At 41.0% G+C, this 17291-nt stretch overlaps 1 protein-coding gene across 14 annotated transcripts in view; it reads left to right on the top strand.

Moving 5' to 3' along the window:
• Positions 1 to 2590, top strand: part of CEP170 (centrosomal protein 170) — a 129066-nt gene extending 126476 nt beyond the window's left edge. For 13 of the 14 annotated variants that reach the window (XM_050771371.1, XM_050771361.1, XM_050771353.1 and 10 more), the window contains one exon: positions 268 to 2590. In XM_050771371.1, coding sequence (XP_050627328.1) covers positions 268 to 557 — 290 coding nt within the window. In that variant the 3' untranslated portion in view covers positions 558 to 2590. The remainder of the gene's footprint in view (positions 1 to 267) is intronic. The other variant, XM_050771314.1, reaches the window with a different exon arrangement.
• Positions 2591 to 17291: the final 14701 nt, after the last annotated feature.

The raw sequence follows: 17291 nt of genomic DNA, 5'->3' as shown, positions 1-17291 counted from the left end.
AATTCTACATCTTCAAATACCAGACTTACAAGTCTCTGAAATGCCCATAAGTGACACATCAAAGGACCCAGAGAAAGTATTCAGGGCTGGGTAATTTACAGTACAACTACAGAATAACTAAGAATGGAGTTTTAAATATAATATTGGAAGATTAGCCACATTTAAGATCACATACGCGCTGATAGTTTAAGTATTATCCAAATCATCAACAGTGTTTATACATGAATGTAACTGCATCTAGAATTATTCCCTTTTCCCTCCCTTTAGCAATCAACGCTATGATTGATCCTGATGGAACTTTGGAGGCTCTGAACAACATGGGATTTCCCAGTGCTATGTTGCCATCTCCACCAAAACAGAAGTCCAGCCCTGTGAATAACCATAGCAGCCCGGGTCAGACACCAACACTTGGCCAACCAGAAGCTAGGGCTCTTCATCCTGCTGCTATTTCAGTCTCAGCTGAATTTGAGAATGCTGAATCTGAGGCTGATTTCAGTATACATTTCAATAGATTCAACCCCGATGGGGAAGAGGAAGATGTTACAGTACATGAATGACTTTCTCTTGAGTGTTGAAAAATCATTACCTGTGGAATGACTAGGAATATTGGAAGCAGCATAGTGTTGACGTACACAAAACAAGACAGCTTGGTCAGCTACAATCTTGGAATCCCTGTCTTCTTAATTTTATTTATTTATTTTTGGCTTACAATGTAGTATATCAATCCTTTCAAACCATTTAGATAACCACTTGATGCACAAATAGGAAAAAGCAGATTGTGGCAGTGTCACCTTTTGTGGTTTTATGATTTTCAAATTGAATTTTATGATTACACCCTTTCCCTTCATAGATCTTTTTTCTTTTTTTTAAGCCATGCTGTGACCTACAAGCAAACTAAATAGCCAACATTTCTGAACCCCTGTGTCTCCTGTGCCAAGCTGCTCCCTGAAATGGACTTCTTCATCTGTACAGATTTGTTAAACCATTCTATTTGCTTCTTAATAATAGGATTTATATTAGTACTCATTACCATTGGACACAATGACAGAAGTACTCTCCACAGTAAAGCAGACCTTCCACAACAGTCACTCTGTGTCCTAAAATTTTCCAACATAGATGTGATTTATATAACTTTGTTGATACATAAATTGTCTTGGGGTTTACGGAAATTAACTATTATGTTTGCACTAAGATTTGCTGGGAGTGGTAGGTGGACATATCTATATATCAATAAGGACTAACCGTCTTTTTTGTACATAGGAGATTGATAATACTGTATTTGTTTTAACCCCACAGTGTTTTACTCCACTTTCAAAAAGATCAATTTGGCACTTTTTTTCATTTTTTTAATGGAAATAAGATTTGGTCTCTCATTTTAGGTTAAATGATAACTAGAAAGATTAAACTAGACAGATAGTTTAGGTGGAGTATATTTTTAAAACTCAGAACATGTATATTGGTCCTGTGTTACCAAGTTTATATGTGACAGTTGAAAAAAAAATTCTCTTGAAATGATCATGAGGTTAAAATTTTCTTCATTAGGGGACTTGGAGAACCAGTAGTCATAAGATTAGTTGATAGTTTCACTCCCAAGCAATGAATTGCTTCTGTGTGTTTCCCTGTAGGACTCAATAGTAAATCCTGTCTGTCTTACACATTTATAAGGACCCTGCAAGACGACGACGACGACAAAGGCCTTTGGCCTGTGCTACTAAACAAGAAGCCTATGAAAAATTTCTTCTTTAAACTTGTTTTTTCTCTTTCCAGTAAGTTGACATTTGGATAACTTAAAAAAAAAAAAAAGAAAAGTAATTACCTTTGTGTTTCCAGAACACTATAATTGGAGTGTATCTTAATTCAGTTAAATATTATTAGTAGACCTGGATTTTCCCCCTTGACCCCATCAGTCTATTAAGGTTAAACTGCAACTTTTATGAAATGGTCTTTAATATTTCCACAATAATCCTGTGCTATATTTGTTTTAAGAAACAAAGTAACTCTATACACTTCAAGACTTTACAGGATTTTTAAAATCCTGTATTGTTGGATCAATTAATAAAGATGCAAAAAACTTTTTATAGAGATGTAAAAACAAAAGTACAATGGATCCCCTATTTTTCTTTAAATTCAAAAAAAAAAAAAGGTAAATGAACTATTCTCCTTGTAAAGCTAAATTCCCCATTCTAATAAAGGAAGACTGAAAAAAGGTTTTAAAGAACATAAATGGAAAGATACAAATGCTTTGAAGGAATAAACGAAACATTAAAACAGGGTCAATCCATTTGAAGAAAAAGTTGGACAAAATAATCAGCATTGCTCCCTCTTTTATTTAATATTTGGGTACTGATTATATCCACATGGAAGTAGAAGGTAAGGAGTTTAGGAAAATATTAGAATCTACTCTGCTTACATTCTTGTTTAAGTGTTTACACAGTTTGGTTCAATTATAAACATTTGGCCTTTTACTATGTTATTTTTATTTTGTATGAATACATTATCCTCCTTATTTATTTTTGTTACATTTATTACTTATGTTATTTTGTTATGCATTTACAACTCCATTTTTAAATAAAGTGTTTCTGGAACTTTATACAATGATTGTATATTTTATTTCTTTTACCATCTTGCTTGCTAATACTTCATCAACTTATCAAATGATTATAAACCATTTCCCAAGGCTTAGCAAAAGCAAGAATCCTCCAGTTCTATTAATATGTGGTTACTGTGAAATCTCTTATTAGTTTGACTATTTAAAGAAAAATATTGTCTTAGCAGATTATGATCAATATAATTCACTTAGCTTAATGTCCTAAAGTAATGTGCCTATACAAGGTCTTCATTTTTAACCAGCTTTAGATCATCAGAAAGCTTTATGACAGTGATCTATATTGGGAATAAAGTAGAAATTTAAAATACCTTTGTCATCTTAAATTTGATAACTATCAATTTATACTGTTTCTTTTTTATCCTATCACTCAAGCTCAAGAATCTTGAATGTCTCAGTATTATTCAAAATTATAAATTTCACAGCTTAACCTTTGAGACTTTGTGTGTTCTGGCCTTTTCTTTTGTGCATATCTGTGTGACCCATTATAGTATCTACCACCATTTACAACTTTCTTGACCACCATGAGCTTTTCATCCTTCTGTACCCTGTATCTTCCTCCCCTTCCTTCCTGCTTACCCATAGCCCTTTCATTCTTCAGGGTCCCACCAACCTCTTCATACAGCTTCCTTCACATCACCGCACCACATAGGGCTGTGCCACATACGTGCATTTTCTCTTCCCTTCCCCCATGACATATACATGTTTCTTCCCTGGTAACTAAAGTAATCTTCATTTCCTGGATGGTCCCTTTGCTTTGAAACATCTGTGCCATTTTGCCTCCTTCATCTCCTTGGGTTTGCTTGCCACGTCTCTGCCTGAAAGGATTCAGACTTGGAAAGGAAACCAAACCTGGAAGTCTGAGATCCAGACCCACTCCCTCCTAGCTATCAGTGCGTTCCTCCCTCTCATCTGCAAAATTAGGACATCACCGTTATTATCCAAGTCCCTTTTAGCCTAAGTTGTCTATGACTGTATGAAATGTTCTCCTTCAAAAAGCTTTTTCTGATTCTTTGTCATGATCTTCCTTTCATTGTGTTTGCATAACCCCTTTGTGTTTGCATAACACAGAAAGTTCTTAGAAACCAAAATAAAAATGTATTTAATAGAATCGGCATTAATTGAGATGTATGTACTCACTTTCAAGAAAGTCTATTGGGAGATAGCTGTGTAAACAATTCACTCTAAGATGAGGTAGAATGGGATCTCTACACATAGGAGACAAATGCAGGCTTTTTTTTTTTTTTTTTTTTTTTTTTTTTTGGTCTTCTAGGTTTAGGTAAGGGGGACAGGCTGGGGGGCCAACAACCACAGACATCTGGCTGCCAGCAAGGGTTTGGGGGAGGTTTATGAAACGTCTTTGTCTTTGAGTAATGGTCTCCCATGTGACAGCAGCCAAGCCTGCTTGCTCCTGTAAGTCTTTAACAGAACGTGGTTGTTTACATGCGTTAATCGCAGTTAGTTTCAAAAACTACATGGTTGCTGCTTTTGTGCTCTAAAAGCATCCTAACCTACGTGCAGAAATGGGTCAAGGCCTCTTAAACGGAAATGGAATTAGTTATGTTAGTCCTTTTGCTGTTTCACTGTTAACACTTGTTGCTTCTTTTCCTGAATCTTGACCATAAGGAAAAGTTCCCCGTCAGCGACATTCTGTCTCTCACAACACCTCATCACCTGGAACTGATTCTTGTTGAATGTTTAACTTATTCTCTTTAACTCTTATACATCCTGCAAGGTACAACAAACATTTTGTAGATTTTGTTAATTAAAATATTTTCAAGTTATTACCACTGTAATTTACTACTGCTACTGTGAGGTCTAACCTTGAACTGAAAGATGAAAAATTCTGTAAATTTTGAGGCACAGTACATTAGCTCTAGAAATGCTCAACACTAGTTGAGCAATGTCATATTTAGGGTAATTGAAACAAATATAACAAGGAGGGAGGGGCTGTTTTTCTAGGCAGTATAATAAATGCTTTACATGTACTGTCCCTTTTAATGCTCACAACTCATTAATAAGCTATTATTCCTACATTAGAGATGAAGGAACGGAGGCAGCGGCCCAGTTGGGATTTGATCAACATGTATTTGACTTGGAAATCCAAACTCTTTATAACCATTCTCCACGGGCTGTCACCCAGCAAACAACTGGTAGAGCCTGGACAAACCAAGTGACTTGTATTCACCCTTTACAGCTTTGTCTCGTGACCACAGACCCGAAGAGGTCACCAGGCCCTTCCTCTGCTTTTCAGAACTTCTAGAGCTGGGTATCCTGACATTTCTCCTAGTAAACTTCTCTACTGATGACAAGCAATGACCAAATGCTAGGAATGTCTGTTAGGTGAAACATTCTTTGAAAGAGATAATGAACTATCTCCTTGAAAGCTGGATGTTGGGTGCTTCCAGAAGAATGCTATGAAGAACCACATCAGCTTATGAGCTGACTGTACTCTCCACTTGTTTTAAAGAGATGAAAACCCAGGGCTGCCAATAGAAACTCTGGTGAGTCCACATCAGAGCTATGTGACCAGTGAGCTGCCTCCCAAGCTATTTATTACAACACTTGTCTCTGAGCAAGGCCAAATAAAATGGAGTAAAAAAACACCCCTTGGACTAACAGAACATGACCATGGAAATCTCTCAGGACAAACAGTGGCTGGAGTGTAGCAAGGCAGAAAGCAGCATGGTCTTAACCTGTCACTTAGAGATAAAACAGTAAAAAGTGTAGGGGGCTCCTACGCCAATTTGCAATAATGAGCAAGGGTAGTGACAGTTGGATTTTTCTTGAATGAGAAAAATTTCCATCAAATTTGACACGAAATAAACACACAAACTCTTTGTGCTATTTTCATGGTAATGTTTGCACCCAAGTCTCTGGAGCTCTGGTTCCTGCTTGCTTTTCCAGTAGTGTCTACTCAGTGATGAAAAGCAGCATTTCATGGCCAAGACTTTCAACTGTTTGGCAAAGACCATTATGTCCAGCATATGGAGGATCTGTGACCTTTGCCACGTCTGCTGCCTGTTACCAGTCTGTCTGTGGTTATAGCCCAGAGTCTTCCCTTCAAGAGAAAAAAAAAGAAAATTTATCCTAAATTTTTAATTGCCCTATAAGACTTCATAATATGAACAGTGTTTTCAAAAAGGCACAAAGAAAAAATGGTCCAACCACTTTGGAAAACTAGAAATTCCTCATTAATGTACACCTACCACACAACCCAGCCTTTCCACTCCTAGGTATTTTACCCAAGTGAAATAAAATCACATGTCCACAAAACCACCCGTACACAATGCTTATAGAAGCCATATTTGTTATAGCCAGAAACTGGGCATTCCAGTGTTCACCAACAAGTGAATGGATCCCAAATAGGATGCATCACAAATAGTGAAACATTCATAAAATGAGATCCTGTTCAGCAATAGAAACGAACACGCTACTGACACACACGGTAACATGGACCAATTTCAAAAACATGCTGAGCTAAAGCAACCGACCCAAAAAAGGGCATGCTTGATGATTCAATTTATGTGAAATTCTAGAAAAGACAAAACACTGATAGTGACTGAGATGAGTGCTAGTGGGGATGGGAGGTGAGAGGAAATTGCCTACAAAAAAATCACAAGTGAGTTTTTTGTTGTTGTTGTTGTTGTTTTGTTTTGTTTTGAGACAGAGTCTCGCTCTGTCGCCCAGGCTGCAGTGCAGTGGCGCGATCTCCACTCACTGCAAGCTCCGCCTCCCAGGTTCACGCCATTCTCCTGCCTCAGCCTCCCAAGTAGCTGGGACTACAGGCACCGCCACCGCGCCCGGCTAGTTTTTTGTATTTTTTTAGTAGAGACGGGGTTTCACCGTGTTAGCCAGGATGGTCTCGATCTCCTGACCTCGTGATCCGCCCATCTCGGCCTCCCAAAATGCTGGGATTACAGGCTTGAGCCACCTCGCCCGGCCACTAGCGAGTTTTTTGGGCATGGCGACAGTTATTCACAGGAGTACATGTCATGAAACTCACCAGGTACATTTAAAATGATACTTTGTATCAAATGTAAACTATTTCTCAATAAAGTTGATCCATGTTAAAATGGCACGGATAGTTGTCTATAACTTTGATGCACATAATTACTTCCTCAAACTGCTTTTTGGGGAGCACGTCACCTCTTTCTCCTGCATTGCTGTACTGATTCTTAGCTCTCCAAAGCGTCCTCTTACTAGGAAGTGTCACCGTGACTTTTCCAAAGTTACTGCTTTCCTCTCCAGTGTCAGTCTAGGAATCAAGCAGCCTTCAGAGGGAAGAAGTTGACTTTCACAGGACAAAAGCAAACAATGGTCATCGTGAAGGGCCATCGTTGAACTGCATTCCTTTTCATTTAGCTCCAGCAGGTGTAATAAAGTGTGCTAACAGACTATGGTCAGCTTGGCTTCTGTAGTCTATTACCACTTGGAGATATCCCTGGTTCCCAGTGAGCCTTCCTTATCCACACCACCAACAGACGAGCACTAGGCTGACTACCAAACATATATGTGGTCATTTATTCAAGTATCTCTATGATCAAGAATATTATGTAATCATCATCTATATATTCATAGGAATGAATACAGTCCTTGTCCTTAAGGAAGAAAAAGTTAAAACACTACCACAAGACGCAAATACATAATTTAAATACAATTTGTGAAAAAGTTTTCAGCCCAGATTGCTCTCTTCTACCTAACACTAGGCTTAAAGATTGACCAAACTGGTATTGAATAAATGTGCGTTGGATGGATAGATGGATGGATGGATGCATGCATGGATGGATGGATGGATGCATGGATGGATGAATGGGTGAATTAAAAGGAGCAAGCAGAATTCTGATCTCAGTTGTGTCTGAACTAAGATTATGCACTTGGGGCTGGGCACAGTGGTTCACACCTGTAATCCCAGCACTTTGGGAGGCTGAGGCAGGTGGATCACTTGAGGTCAGGTATTCGAGACCAGCCTGGCCAACATGGTGAAACCCCATCTCTACTGAAAATACAAAAATTAGCACGACGTGACGGTGGGTGCCTGTAATCCCAGCTACTCAGGATCCTGAGGCAGGAGAATCACTTGAACCTGGGAGGCAGAGGTTGTGGTGAGCCGAAATCCTGCCTCTGGACTCCAGCCTGGGCTGGGCAATAGGGTGAGTCTCTGTCTCCAAAAAAAAAAAAAAGAAAGAAAGAAAAAAAGATTATGCACTTATTTTTGAAGGAAAAGGCTTCAGAGATTCTGTTAGAGATTCTGTCTACAAATCATATGGCCCTTTCCTTGACCTCCTCTCTGGAAATATAAAGTTCCTGCCAAATCAGCAATTTCTTATTAATTCAGTAGTTTGGTCAGATGTTCCCTCATTGGAAGGAGTGGCAACAGCCCTGAAGGACACCAAGTGCTAGCAGGTAAAAGGGCAGACAATGGGTGAGTGGGAAGGTGGGGAGGCAAACTTAACTCATCCACAGCTTGCTGGGAACAGCCGAGAGGGTGAGAGGAACTGAAGCTGCCTACTTTTTTTTGATATTTCTAAGCACATGCCCCCAGATCAGACCTCAGGTCACCATATCAAACTATAGTATTTGACTGATGTTCTCTAGAGACTCCTTTGTTTTATGTTGTTTTTCCAGACATGCAGTTCCTAGAAGAGTCCACGGGGCCTGCCACCATGGAAAACTGGCCAGTGGCCTGAGTGGGATTTACTTTTAGCCGGGTTGTGCTAAGCTGTATGAAAGCAAATATAAATTTCAAACAAAGAGCCAGAAGACAAAAGTACTGAACCTCATGGCTTGGATGCAGAAACTGATATTTGTATCAGGAATCTGCTCTCCTGGAGAGAAACTGAAAGCTCTAATCTATTAGATCTCAGAGTTCTCCATATTTTGACTGGGTGCGGTGGCTCACGCCTGTAATCCCAGCACTGTGGGAGGCCGAGGCGGGTGGATCACAAGGTCAGGAGATGGAGACCATCCTGGTGAACACGTGAAAGCCCGTCTCTACTAAAAATACAAAAAGATTAGCTGGGCGTGGTGGTGGGTGCCTGTAATCCCAGCTACACGGAAAGCTGAGGCAGGAGAATGGCGTGAACCTGAGAGGTGGAGCTTGCAGTGAGCCGAAGTCACGCCACTGTACTCCACAGCCTGGGCAACAGAGCCAGACCCCGTCTCAAAAAAAAAAAAAAGAGTTCTCCATATTTTGCTTCTCATGAAAGCCCACTAAATGCACAGTCAGTATTTTAAAATGAACCACATAGTAGAATATCACTCAAATATAAAAAGAAATGAAGCACTGATACATGCTCCAACAAGTACGAACCTTGAAAACAGTATGCCAAGTGAAAGAAGCCAGCCACAAAAGACCACATATTGTACAATTCCATTTACATGTAATGTCCAGGAGAGAAAATCTACAGAAACAGGAAATAGACTAGGGGCTGACTATGGCTGGAGGTGAGAGTAGAAGTGGGAGGTTAAGAGTTATGGTTAAAAGGCAGAGTTTCCTTTTGGCGTCATGAAAAGATTCAAAATTGATTGTGGTGATGGTTGCACTACTGTGTAAATACATTAAAAACCATTGAATTGGCTGGCTACGGTGGCTCACGCCTGTAATCCTAGCACTTTGAGAGGCCGAGGTGGGTGGATCATGAGGTCAGGAGTTTGAGACCAGCCTGACCAACATGGTGAAACTCCATCTCTTCTAAAAATACAAAAATTAGCCGGGCGTGGTTGCACGTGCCTGTAGTCCCAGCTACTCAGGAGGCTGGGGTAGGAGAATCCCTTGAACCCGGGACGCAGAGGTTGCAGTGAGCTGAGATCGTGCCACTGCACTCCAGCCGGGGTGACAGAGCGAGACTCCATCTCAAAGACACACCAAAAAAACCCATTTAATTGTACAATTACAACAGGTAAATTATTGCATATATATTTATAACAGGTATGTGAATTATCTCTCAATAAAGCTGTTAACAATAAAAGAAAATAATGAATGATGCATCTTGATATGGTTTAGCTCTGCGTCCCCACCCAAATCTCACTTTGAATTCTAATCCCCATTATCCCCACGTGTCAAGGGCAGGACCAGGTGGAGGTCATCGGATCATGGGGGCAGTTCCCCTAAGCTGTTTCGTGATAGTGGGTGGGTCTCACGAGATCGGATGGTTTTATAAGTGTCTGGCAATCCCCCTGCTTGCACTCATTCTCGCTTTCCTGCGGCCCTGTGAAGAGGTGCCTTCTGCCACAATTGTAAGTTTCCTGAGGCTTCCCCAGCCATGCAGAACTGTGAGTCAATTAAGCATCTTTTCTTAAAAATTACCCAGTCTCAGGTATTTCTTTATAACACTGTGGGAATGGATACATGTCAGGTGTAGACACAACCAATTACGGTGCCATGAAAGTGGCCAGTTTTGCATTTATTTGCATTCCTCCTTGCCTACGTGTCCTCTAGATTTTCCTTTGTGTTGGTTTTAACATATTATTGGTTCCCTCATTAATTAAAGGTTAAATAAAATCTTGGATATGTGTTCTTTAAAAAAAAAAAAGCAAATGGGATATTTCTCATGAAGACTTTTAGTTTATCAAAATGAATCATACTGGAAGAACTGGAAAGAATCTTACTATTGCCACTCTAAAACAAGCAGCTACAATGTGCTGACACTGTACTGGGTCCTTCAGTACCTCATTTAATCTTCACAACAACCCAGACTCTTACACAAGAATTCTTAGTCCTATGTTACAGAAGAAGTAGAGGCTAGAGCTAAAGAAGAGACTCTAGGTTACAGAGTAAGTGAGAGACTCAAAATCTTAACCCTGGTCCAACTGACTTTTTCAATCCTCTATTTTCAGGCATAAAAAGACAACATATTGTAATTAGAGTAAAAAACCAATTGGTGGAGTTAGGAATCTTGCAGCTAAACTTAATGTGTTACTGGTTTTGTGCAAGTGCTTTCAGCTGTAGCCTCATTACTTGTAAAATGGGGGTGGGGACGATGTTGAGTGGTTGAGCTCTAAGTTATCTTCTTTGCTATTAGTGGCTATTCTGTGGACTTCAGCTATTCTCTTTACTCTCTTCCCCCAGATTTCTGGAAGAAACGTTTTGTTAGCTCTTTATTTGTCAGTAATTCTGCCTCTCTTCCTGTCCTGCTTAATGGGTGACTTACCAGGTGTTCACTGTTTTGTCCAGAAGTTATTCTTTTCAACTGCTTCTCCCAGAAATGTTCAGTCTTATTGCTTCACCGTAATGTTTTGCTCATTTCACTTCTGCCCGTGTAAAGGCTGCCAGTGGTTCGGGCTGGATCAGTATATCCTGGTGATTATGGTATCATTTCCAGGAAAAGGGCCAAGCACTTACCGAACCCCTTCTTTATGGCAGGTGCTGTATGGCCAGTGCAGTATTGTGAAAGTTTGTTTTCCCCATGTTTCTCCCTTTGGCCAACCCAATTGCTCATGCCCTGCAAGGAGAGATGTGGCAGGGTAGAAAGCAAAACTCAACTGCAGTTCTCACTGGTTTTGAGATTTTCAGGACCAAAGCCCTTAGTAGAATGTATATGAATTTATTTATTTATTTATTTATTTTTGAGGTGGACTCTCACATTGTCGCCAGACTGGAGTGCAGTGGCATGGTCTCGGCTCACTGCAACCTCCACCTCCAGGGTTCAAGCAATTCCCTTGCCTCAGTTTCCCAAGTAGCTGGGACTACAGGCATGCACCACCACACCGGGCTAATTTTTTGTATTTTAGTAGAGACAGTTTCACCATGTTGGCCAGGATGGTCTCAATCTTCTGACCTTGTGATCCTCCCACCTCGGCCTCCCAAAGTGCTGGGATTACAGGCGTGAGCCACCGTGCCCAACCTAGAATGTATATGATTTTTTAAGAGAAATGAAAAGGAAGCAGATTCTCAGGCTTTGATAGAATGTCTTAGCTGAATGTGAAGAAAGGATTTCTTCCACACTAAAAAAATGAGGATCCTAGGTCCCCAGACAGGTCACCGCAAAGTCACTGGGGAGACAACATCCCAAGGAAAAGCTGCAGCACAGTGTGTCTGGGCAGCCTGGGAAAGAGGTCCCTTGACTTGATGTCCACATGGAAGCAGCAGAGACCCCTAGGACTCCCGGGTCAGGCTCCCAGGACAATAGGCTCTCCAAGGTAACTCCTGTGCAGAGCTTGACAGAGTGTGGGAGTTTGTAGTGTATCTTGGAGGGGGCAGTGAGATACCTCAAAAAGACTGAGTTCAAGCATCCTCCCAGCCTCCTGTGAAGGGGCGTTTGAAATAAAAATTAAGCTGGTTTAGAGAAAATGTGGTATTTTGTGCATATCCAAGTTTATGAATTACGGATTGATACATAAATATATATATCCATACGTAAAGAGATAGCTCTATATCTATATATATATATTTATATAGATCTAGCTACAGCTATACCTATCTCTGTGTATATATACATAGCTCTAAATATATATGTGTATATAGATAGATACACAGGTATATGTGGAGAGAAAGAGAGGCTATATCTAGGTAATCTAACCTTAACCTTTAACAAAATACTGACGTAGTTCTTTTTCTTTTCTTTTTTTCTTTTTCTTCAGAGACAGGATCTGGCTCTGTCACCCAGGCTGGAGTACAGTGGAGTGATCATAGCTCAGTGTAGCCTCCACCTTCCTGGGCTCAAATGATCCTCCTACCTCAGCTTCCCAAGTATCTGGGACTATAGGCATGAGACCCCATGCCCATCTAATTTGATTTTTGTAGAGGTGGGGTCTCACTATGTTGCCCAGGCTGGTCTCAAACTCCTGAGCTCAAGCAATCCTCATGCCTTGGCCTCCCAAATTGCTGGGATTACAGGTGTGCACCACCGTACCTGGCCTGTGAGGTAGTTCTTATTGCCATTTTTTGGGGTGAGGACACAAGCCCAGGCAGATTTGGTAATTCACTTCTGGCCCCACGGCCAGAAGAAGCAGAGCCAGGGTTTCAGCCAAGGTCACTTCCCTGGGACAATCTGGCAAATGAAGGCAAGGCAAAGTGGCTCACGCTGGTAACCCCAACATTTTGGCGGGGGATCTAGGCATCCGGATCACTTGAGTCTAGGAGCTTGAGACTAGTCTGGGCAACACGGTTGAAACCCCGTCTCTACAAAAAATACAAAAAATTAGCTGGGTATGGTGTTACACACCTGCAGTCCCAGCTACTTAGGAGGCTGAAGTGGGAGAATCACCTGAGCTGGGAGGTCCAGGCTGCGATGAGCCCTGATCACATCATTACATCCCAGCTGAGACCACAGAGTGAGATCCTGACTTAAAAAAAAAAAAGAATAGTGCCCCCACTTTCACTCCCTGGAGTGCTTCCATTTGGTTAACAAATTTTCAGTTCATCCACATTCCATGACCGCAGTGCTTGCCATCACTTCCTGCTGTCTCGTTTTCGAAAGCCAAGAGAGCAGCGAGTAACGCCTAGTGCTTGGGGTACATGCCCTGCGTGGCGCATGCCCTTTGCAAAGTCATGGGAGCTGCGGCTCCAGGAGTCAGATACCCAGCAGCGTGGAGCGTTTGGCTTCCTTCCTTTCGGTGCCTGGGGCGTTTGCAGAAAGCCTGTGGGCACAGCCAGCTCCAGAGTGCTGGGGAGGGTGGGAGCTGTTCAGGTTAGGGTCCCCAGGGGTTTTACAGTTCAAAGCGGGTGGAGCACATCTTGAGGGCCTGATGATGTTTACCATTTAGGAAGCCATTTAAAAGACAAAGAATACAAAAGTATGGATACAAAATCTGTCAGTAAAGTGAATATTTATTTAGAAAGAGACAAGAAATCACAACAAACCAAAAGTTTCAAAAAGCTGGGGGGAGAAAAGCCACAACATCACCAAATCCAGGAAATATAAACCTCTACAATTTTTCCTGCATTTAAAAAAATTTATTTTCAACGGACAAATTAAAATTATGTATATTGTTGACAACATGTTGTTTTGAAATATGTATACATAGTAGAATGGTTATTAAATCGAGCTAATTAACATATGCCTTGCCTCACATACTTTTCATGTTTTTGTAGTTCAAACATTTAAAATCTACTCTCTTAGCAATTTTTAAGAATACGATATGTTGGCTTTTTTTTTTTTTATTTTTGAGACGGAGTCTTACTCTGTCACCCAGGCTGGAGTGCAGTGGCCCGATCTCTGCTCACTACAACCTCCACCTCCCAAGTTCAAGCGATTCTCTTGCCTCAGCCTCCCGAGTAACGGGGATTACAGACATGTGCCATCATGCCTGGATAATTTTTGTATTTTTTTTTTCTTAGTAGAGACCTGGTTTTGCCGTGTTGGCCAGGTTGGTCTCGAACTCCTGACCTCAGGTGATCTGCCCTCCTTGGCCTCCCAAAGTGCTGGGATTACAGGTGTGAGCCACCGTGCCCAGCCCAATATATTGTTATTAGTCAGAGCCACCATGCTTTATGACAGACTTCTTGAACTTATTTTTTCTATTTCACTGAAATTTTGTATTCGTTAACCAACATCTCCCCAACCACCCAGCCCCTGGTAACCACCACTCTACTCTGTTTCCATGCAATCGACATTTTTAGATTTCAATTATATTGTTATGCCCAGACCATTTATTCCCCGAAGAAGACCACCAGAGTCCAGAGTCAAAGCTAAGCAGCAAGGATCTTTATTACAGGTTCGAACCTGGAACTCTCACTCGCTCGCGAAACGAGACGGGCAGGAGAGCTCCCCCACTGAGCTCCGAGCAGTGTTATATAGTCTAAGAAAAGTGGGCATAGAGTTATTATACAAATCAGATATATGATTGGCTAGTGTTTGAACAAGGCAATTTGGCTAACTATGATTGGTTCCCGCCATTTCTGATATTTTGGTTCAACCTTTGAGGCGGGAGAGCAGGTTTATGGCAGCAAGAGTTTATCTTACTTAAACACGTCTTGTGACCTTGCCTCAGAACTTACAAAATCTCTGGTACGTGCAGAAAAACAGATACTCACAGAACTTACGAAATCTCTGGTATGTGCAAAGATTAGAGAGCAGAACAAAGGGTGTAGCGAGGGGGGCGGGTACACATCTATCTTTGTGTCCTTTCAATATAACAGCAAAACAGCAAAAGAACATAACTAACTCCATTTTTGTTTAAGTGGTCTTCACCCATTCTGGCACATAGGCTGGGATAATTTTAGAGCACTGAGATAAAACACAAAAACAACCATCTGAGATTAAAGGAGAAGTATGTAAACTATGTTTTTTTAAAGATTTATAGGAGTGGGGCACAGTGGGTCACACCTATACTCCCAGCACTTTGGGTGGGAGTATCACTTGAGTTCAGTTCAAGACGAGTCTGGGCAACATAGTGAGACCCCATATTTACAAAAAAAATGGAAAAATTAGCCACACAATGTGGTGTGTAACTATAGTCCCAGCCACTGGGACTGAGGCAGGAGGATTTGCTTGAGCCCAGGAACCTGAGGCTGCAGTGAGCTATGATCATGCCACTGCATTCCAGCCTGAGTGACAGACCAAGATCCTATTTAAAAAATAAAATAAAAAGACTTATAGGAGCATGTGACCTGACTAAAAGCTAAGACTTTCCCCATCTTCTAGGACCCTTACTGGCACCCAGATGTCTGTAGTCAACAGTCACCTATTGATCCCAAGCCCCTCCTCTTCCCTCTGCCCTTAACATAAAAAAAGACTGTAATTTGTCCTGACTTAAGACAGCAATTTAGGATGCTAGTGTCTTCTTGGTTTACTAGCTCTGTGAATAAACCTGGCTTTTGTCCCACCAACGCTTTTTTTTGGGGGGCGGGGGGAGATGGAATTTAGCTCTTGTTGCTGCCCAGGCTGGAGTGCAATGGCGAGATCTGATCTCTTGGCTTGCTGCAACCTCCACCTCCCAGGTTCAAGCAATTCTCCTACCTCAGCCTCCCAAGCATCTGGGATTACAGGCACGTGCAACCATGCCTGACTAATTTTGTATTTTTAGTGGAGATGGGGTTTCATCATGTTGATCAGGCTGGTCTCGAACTCCTGACCTCAAGTGATCCACCCGCCTCAGCCTCCCAAAGCGCTGGGTTTGGTTACAACACATAAATGAGATCATGCGGTATTTGTCTTTCAGTGCTTGGCTTATCTGACTTAGCATAAAATCCTCCAGGTTCATCCATGTTGTCACAAATGACAGAATTTCCCTTTTTTTTTTTTTAAAGGCTGAATAGCATTCCACTGTGTATATATGCTGTACATCCCACATTGTCTTTATCCACTCATTTGTTGCTGGACACTTACGTTGCTTCCATATCTTGGCTATTGTGAATACTGCTGCAATGAGCATGGGAATGCAGATCTCTCTTCAACATACTGATTTCATTTCCTTTGGGTAGATACCCAGTAATGGGATGATTGTATCATGGCAGTTCTATTTTTAATTTTTTGAGGTATCCCCATACTGTTTTCCATAGTCATTTATATTTCTAGCAATAGTGTTGAAATATAAATAACTATATAAACTTATAAATAAAAATTGTCTCCATATCCTCTCCAACACTTGCTATCTTTCGTCTTTTTGATAATAGCCATTCTAACAGGTATGTGGTGATATATTATTGCGGTTTTAATTTGCCTTTCTTTGATGACTAGTGATGTTGAACTTTTTTTTTTTTTTTAATATATACCTATTGGCCATTTGTATGTCTTCTTTTGAGAAATGTCATTTCCTGTGTCATCGGGCTATATTCTCTTTGCTGGCCTCAATATGTGATGACAATTTTGTAATATCATTTTCCATGGAGAGAAGAGAAAGATACTCGGTCTTTCCTCCAGCATAGTTGATCAAGTTTGTTTTTGATAGTTGAGGTGTACAAAATAAGACTTCACACATAGGTGTGCTTGCTATTTATTGTATTGCTGTAAGTCTGTGCCAAAGAAGCACAGGAGTTCTCATGAATTCTATTTTTTTTTTCGCTATTCCCATGAGGAAAGAAAACTGACGAATGGTACATTTATAAATGTTTATGTTGCATTCACAAGCATATTCCTGGTGAAAAACTTACTTTTGATGAGGCATTAATAAAAATCTGCCTCTCTCTTTACAATATTATATGTCAGATGATTGAAAGGTTATTTACCAAGAACTTCAACTAGACTTCTTAACAGCAACAAAAAAAAGCTAGAATGCAGAGGACTAATACATATTGTTTATGGGTGTATATTTATGCAGAAGAAGTAGGAAAGTAGATGTGGGGATGATACACACTAATTTTTTTTTTTTTTTTTTTCGAGATGGAGTCTCACCCTGTCACCCAGGCTGGAGTGCAGTGGCGCAATCTCGGCTCACTGTAACCTCCGACTCCCATGTTCAAACAATTCTCCTGCCTCAGCTTCTCCAGTAGCTAGGATTAGAGGCACCCACCACCACGCCCAGCTAGTTTTTGTATTTTTAGTAGAGACGGGGTATCACCATGTTGGCCACTCGAACTCCTGACCTCAGGTGATCACCTGCCTTGGCCTCCTAAAGTGCTGGGATTACAGGTGTGAGCCACCACGCCCAGCCGATACACACTAATTTTTGAATAGAGTTATGTCCAGGGATGGGGGTAAAGAGAGGGTGATGCACACTGGGTGAGGCAGGAGCTGGACTGTGATATTTTGTTTATTAAATAAATAGCACGCTTGTTTACTGAAAAGATGGGTTTGAAGCAAAT

This window comes from Macaca thibetana, chromosome 1 (genome assembly GCF_024542745.1).
Source record: "Macaca thibetana thibetana isolate TM-01 chromosome 1, ASM2454274v1, whole genome shotgun sequence".
Classification (NCBI taxonomy): domain Eukaryota; kingdom Metazoa; phylum Chordata; class Mammalia; order Primates; family Cercopithecidae; genus Macaca; species Macaca thibetana.
Note: the sequence above shows the minus strand (reverse complement) of the source record. Positions and strands in the feature narration are given on the sequence as shown.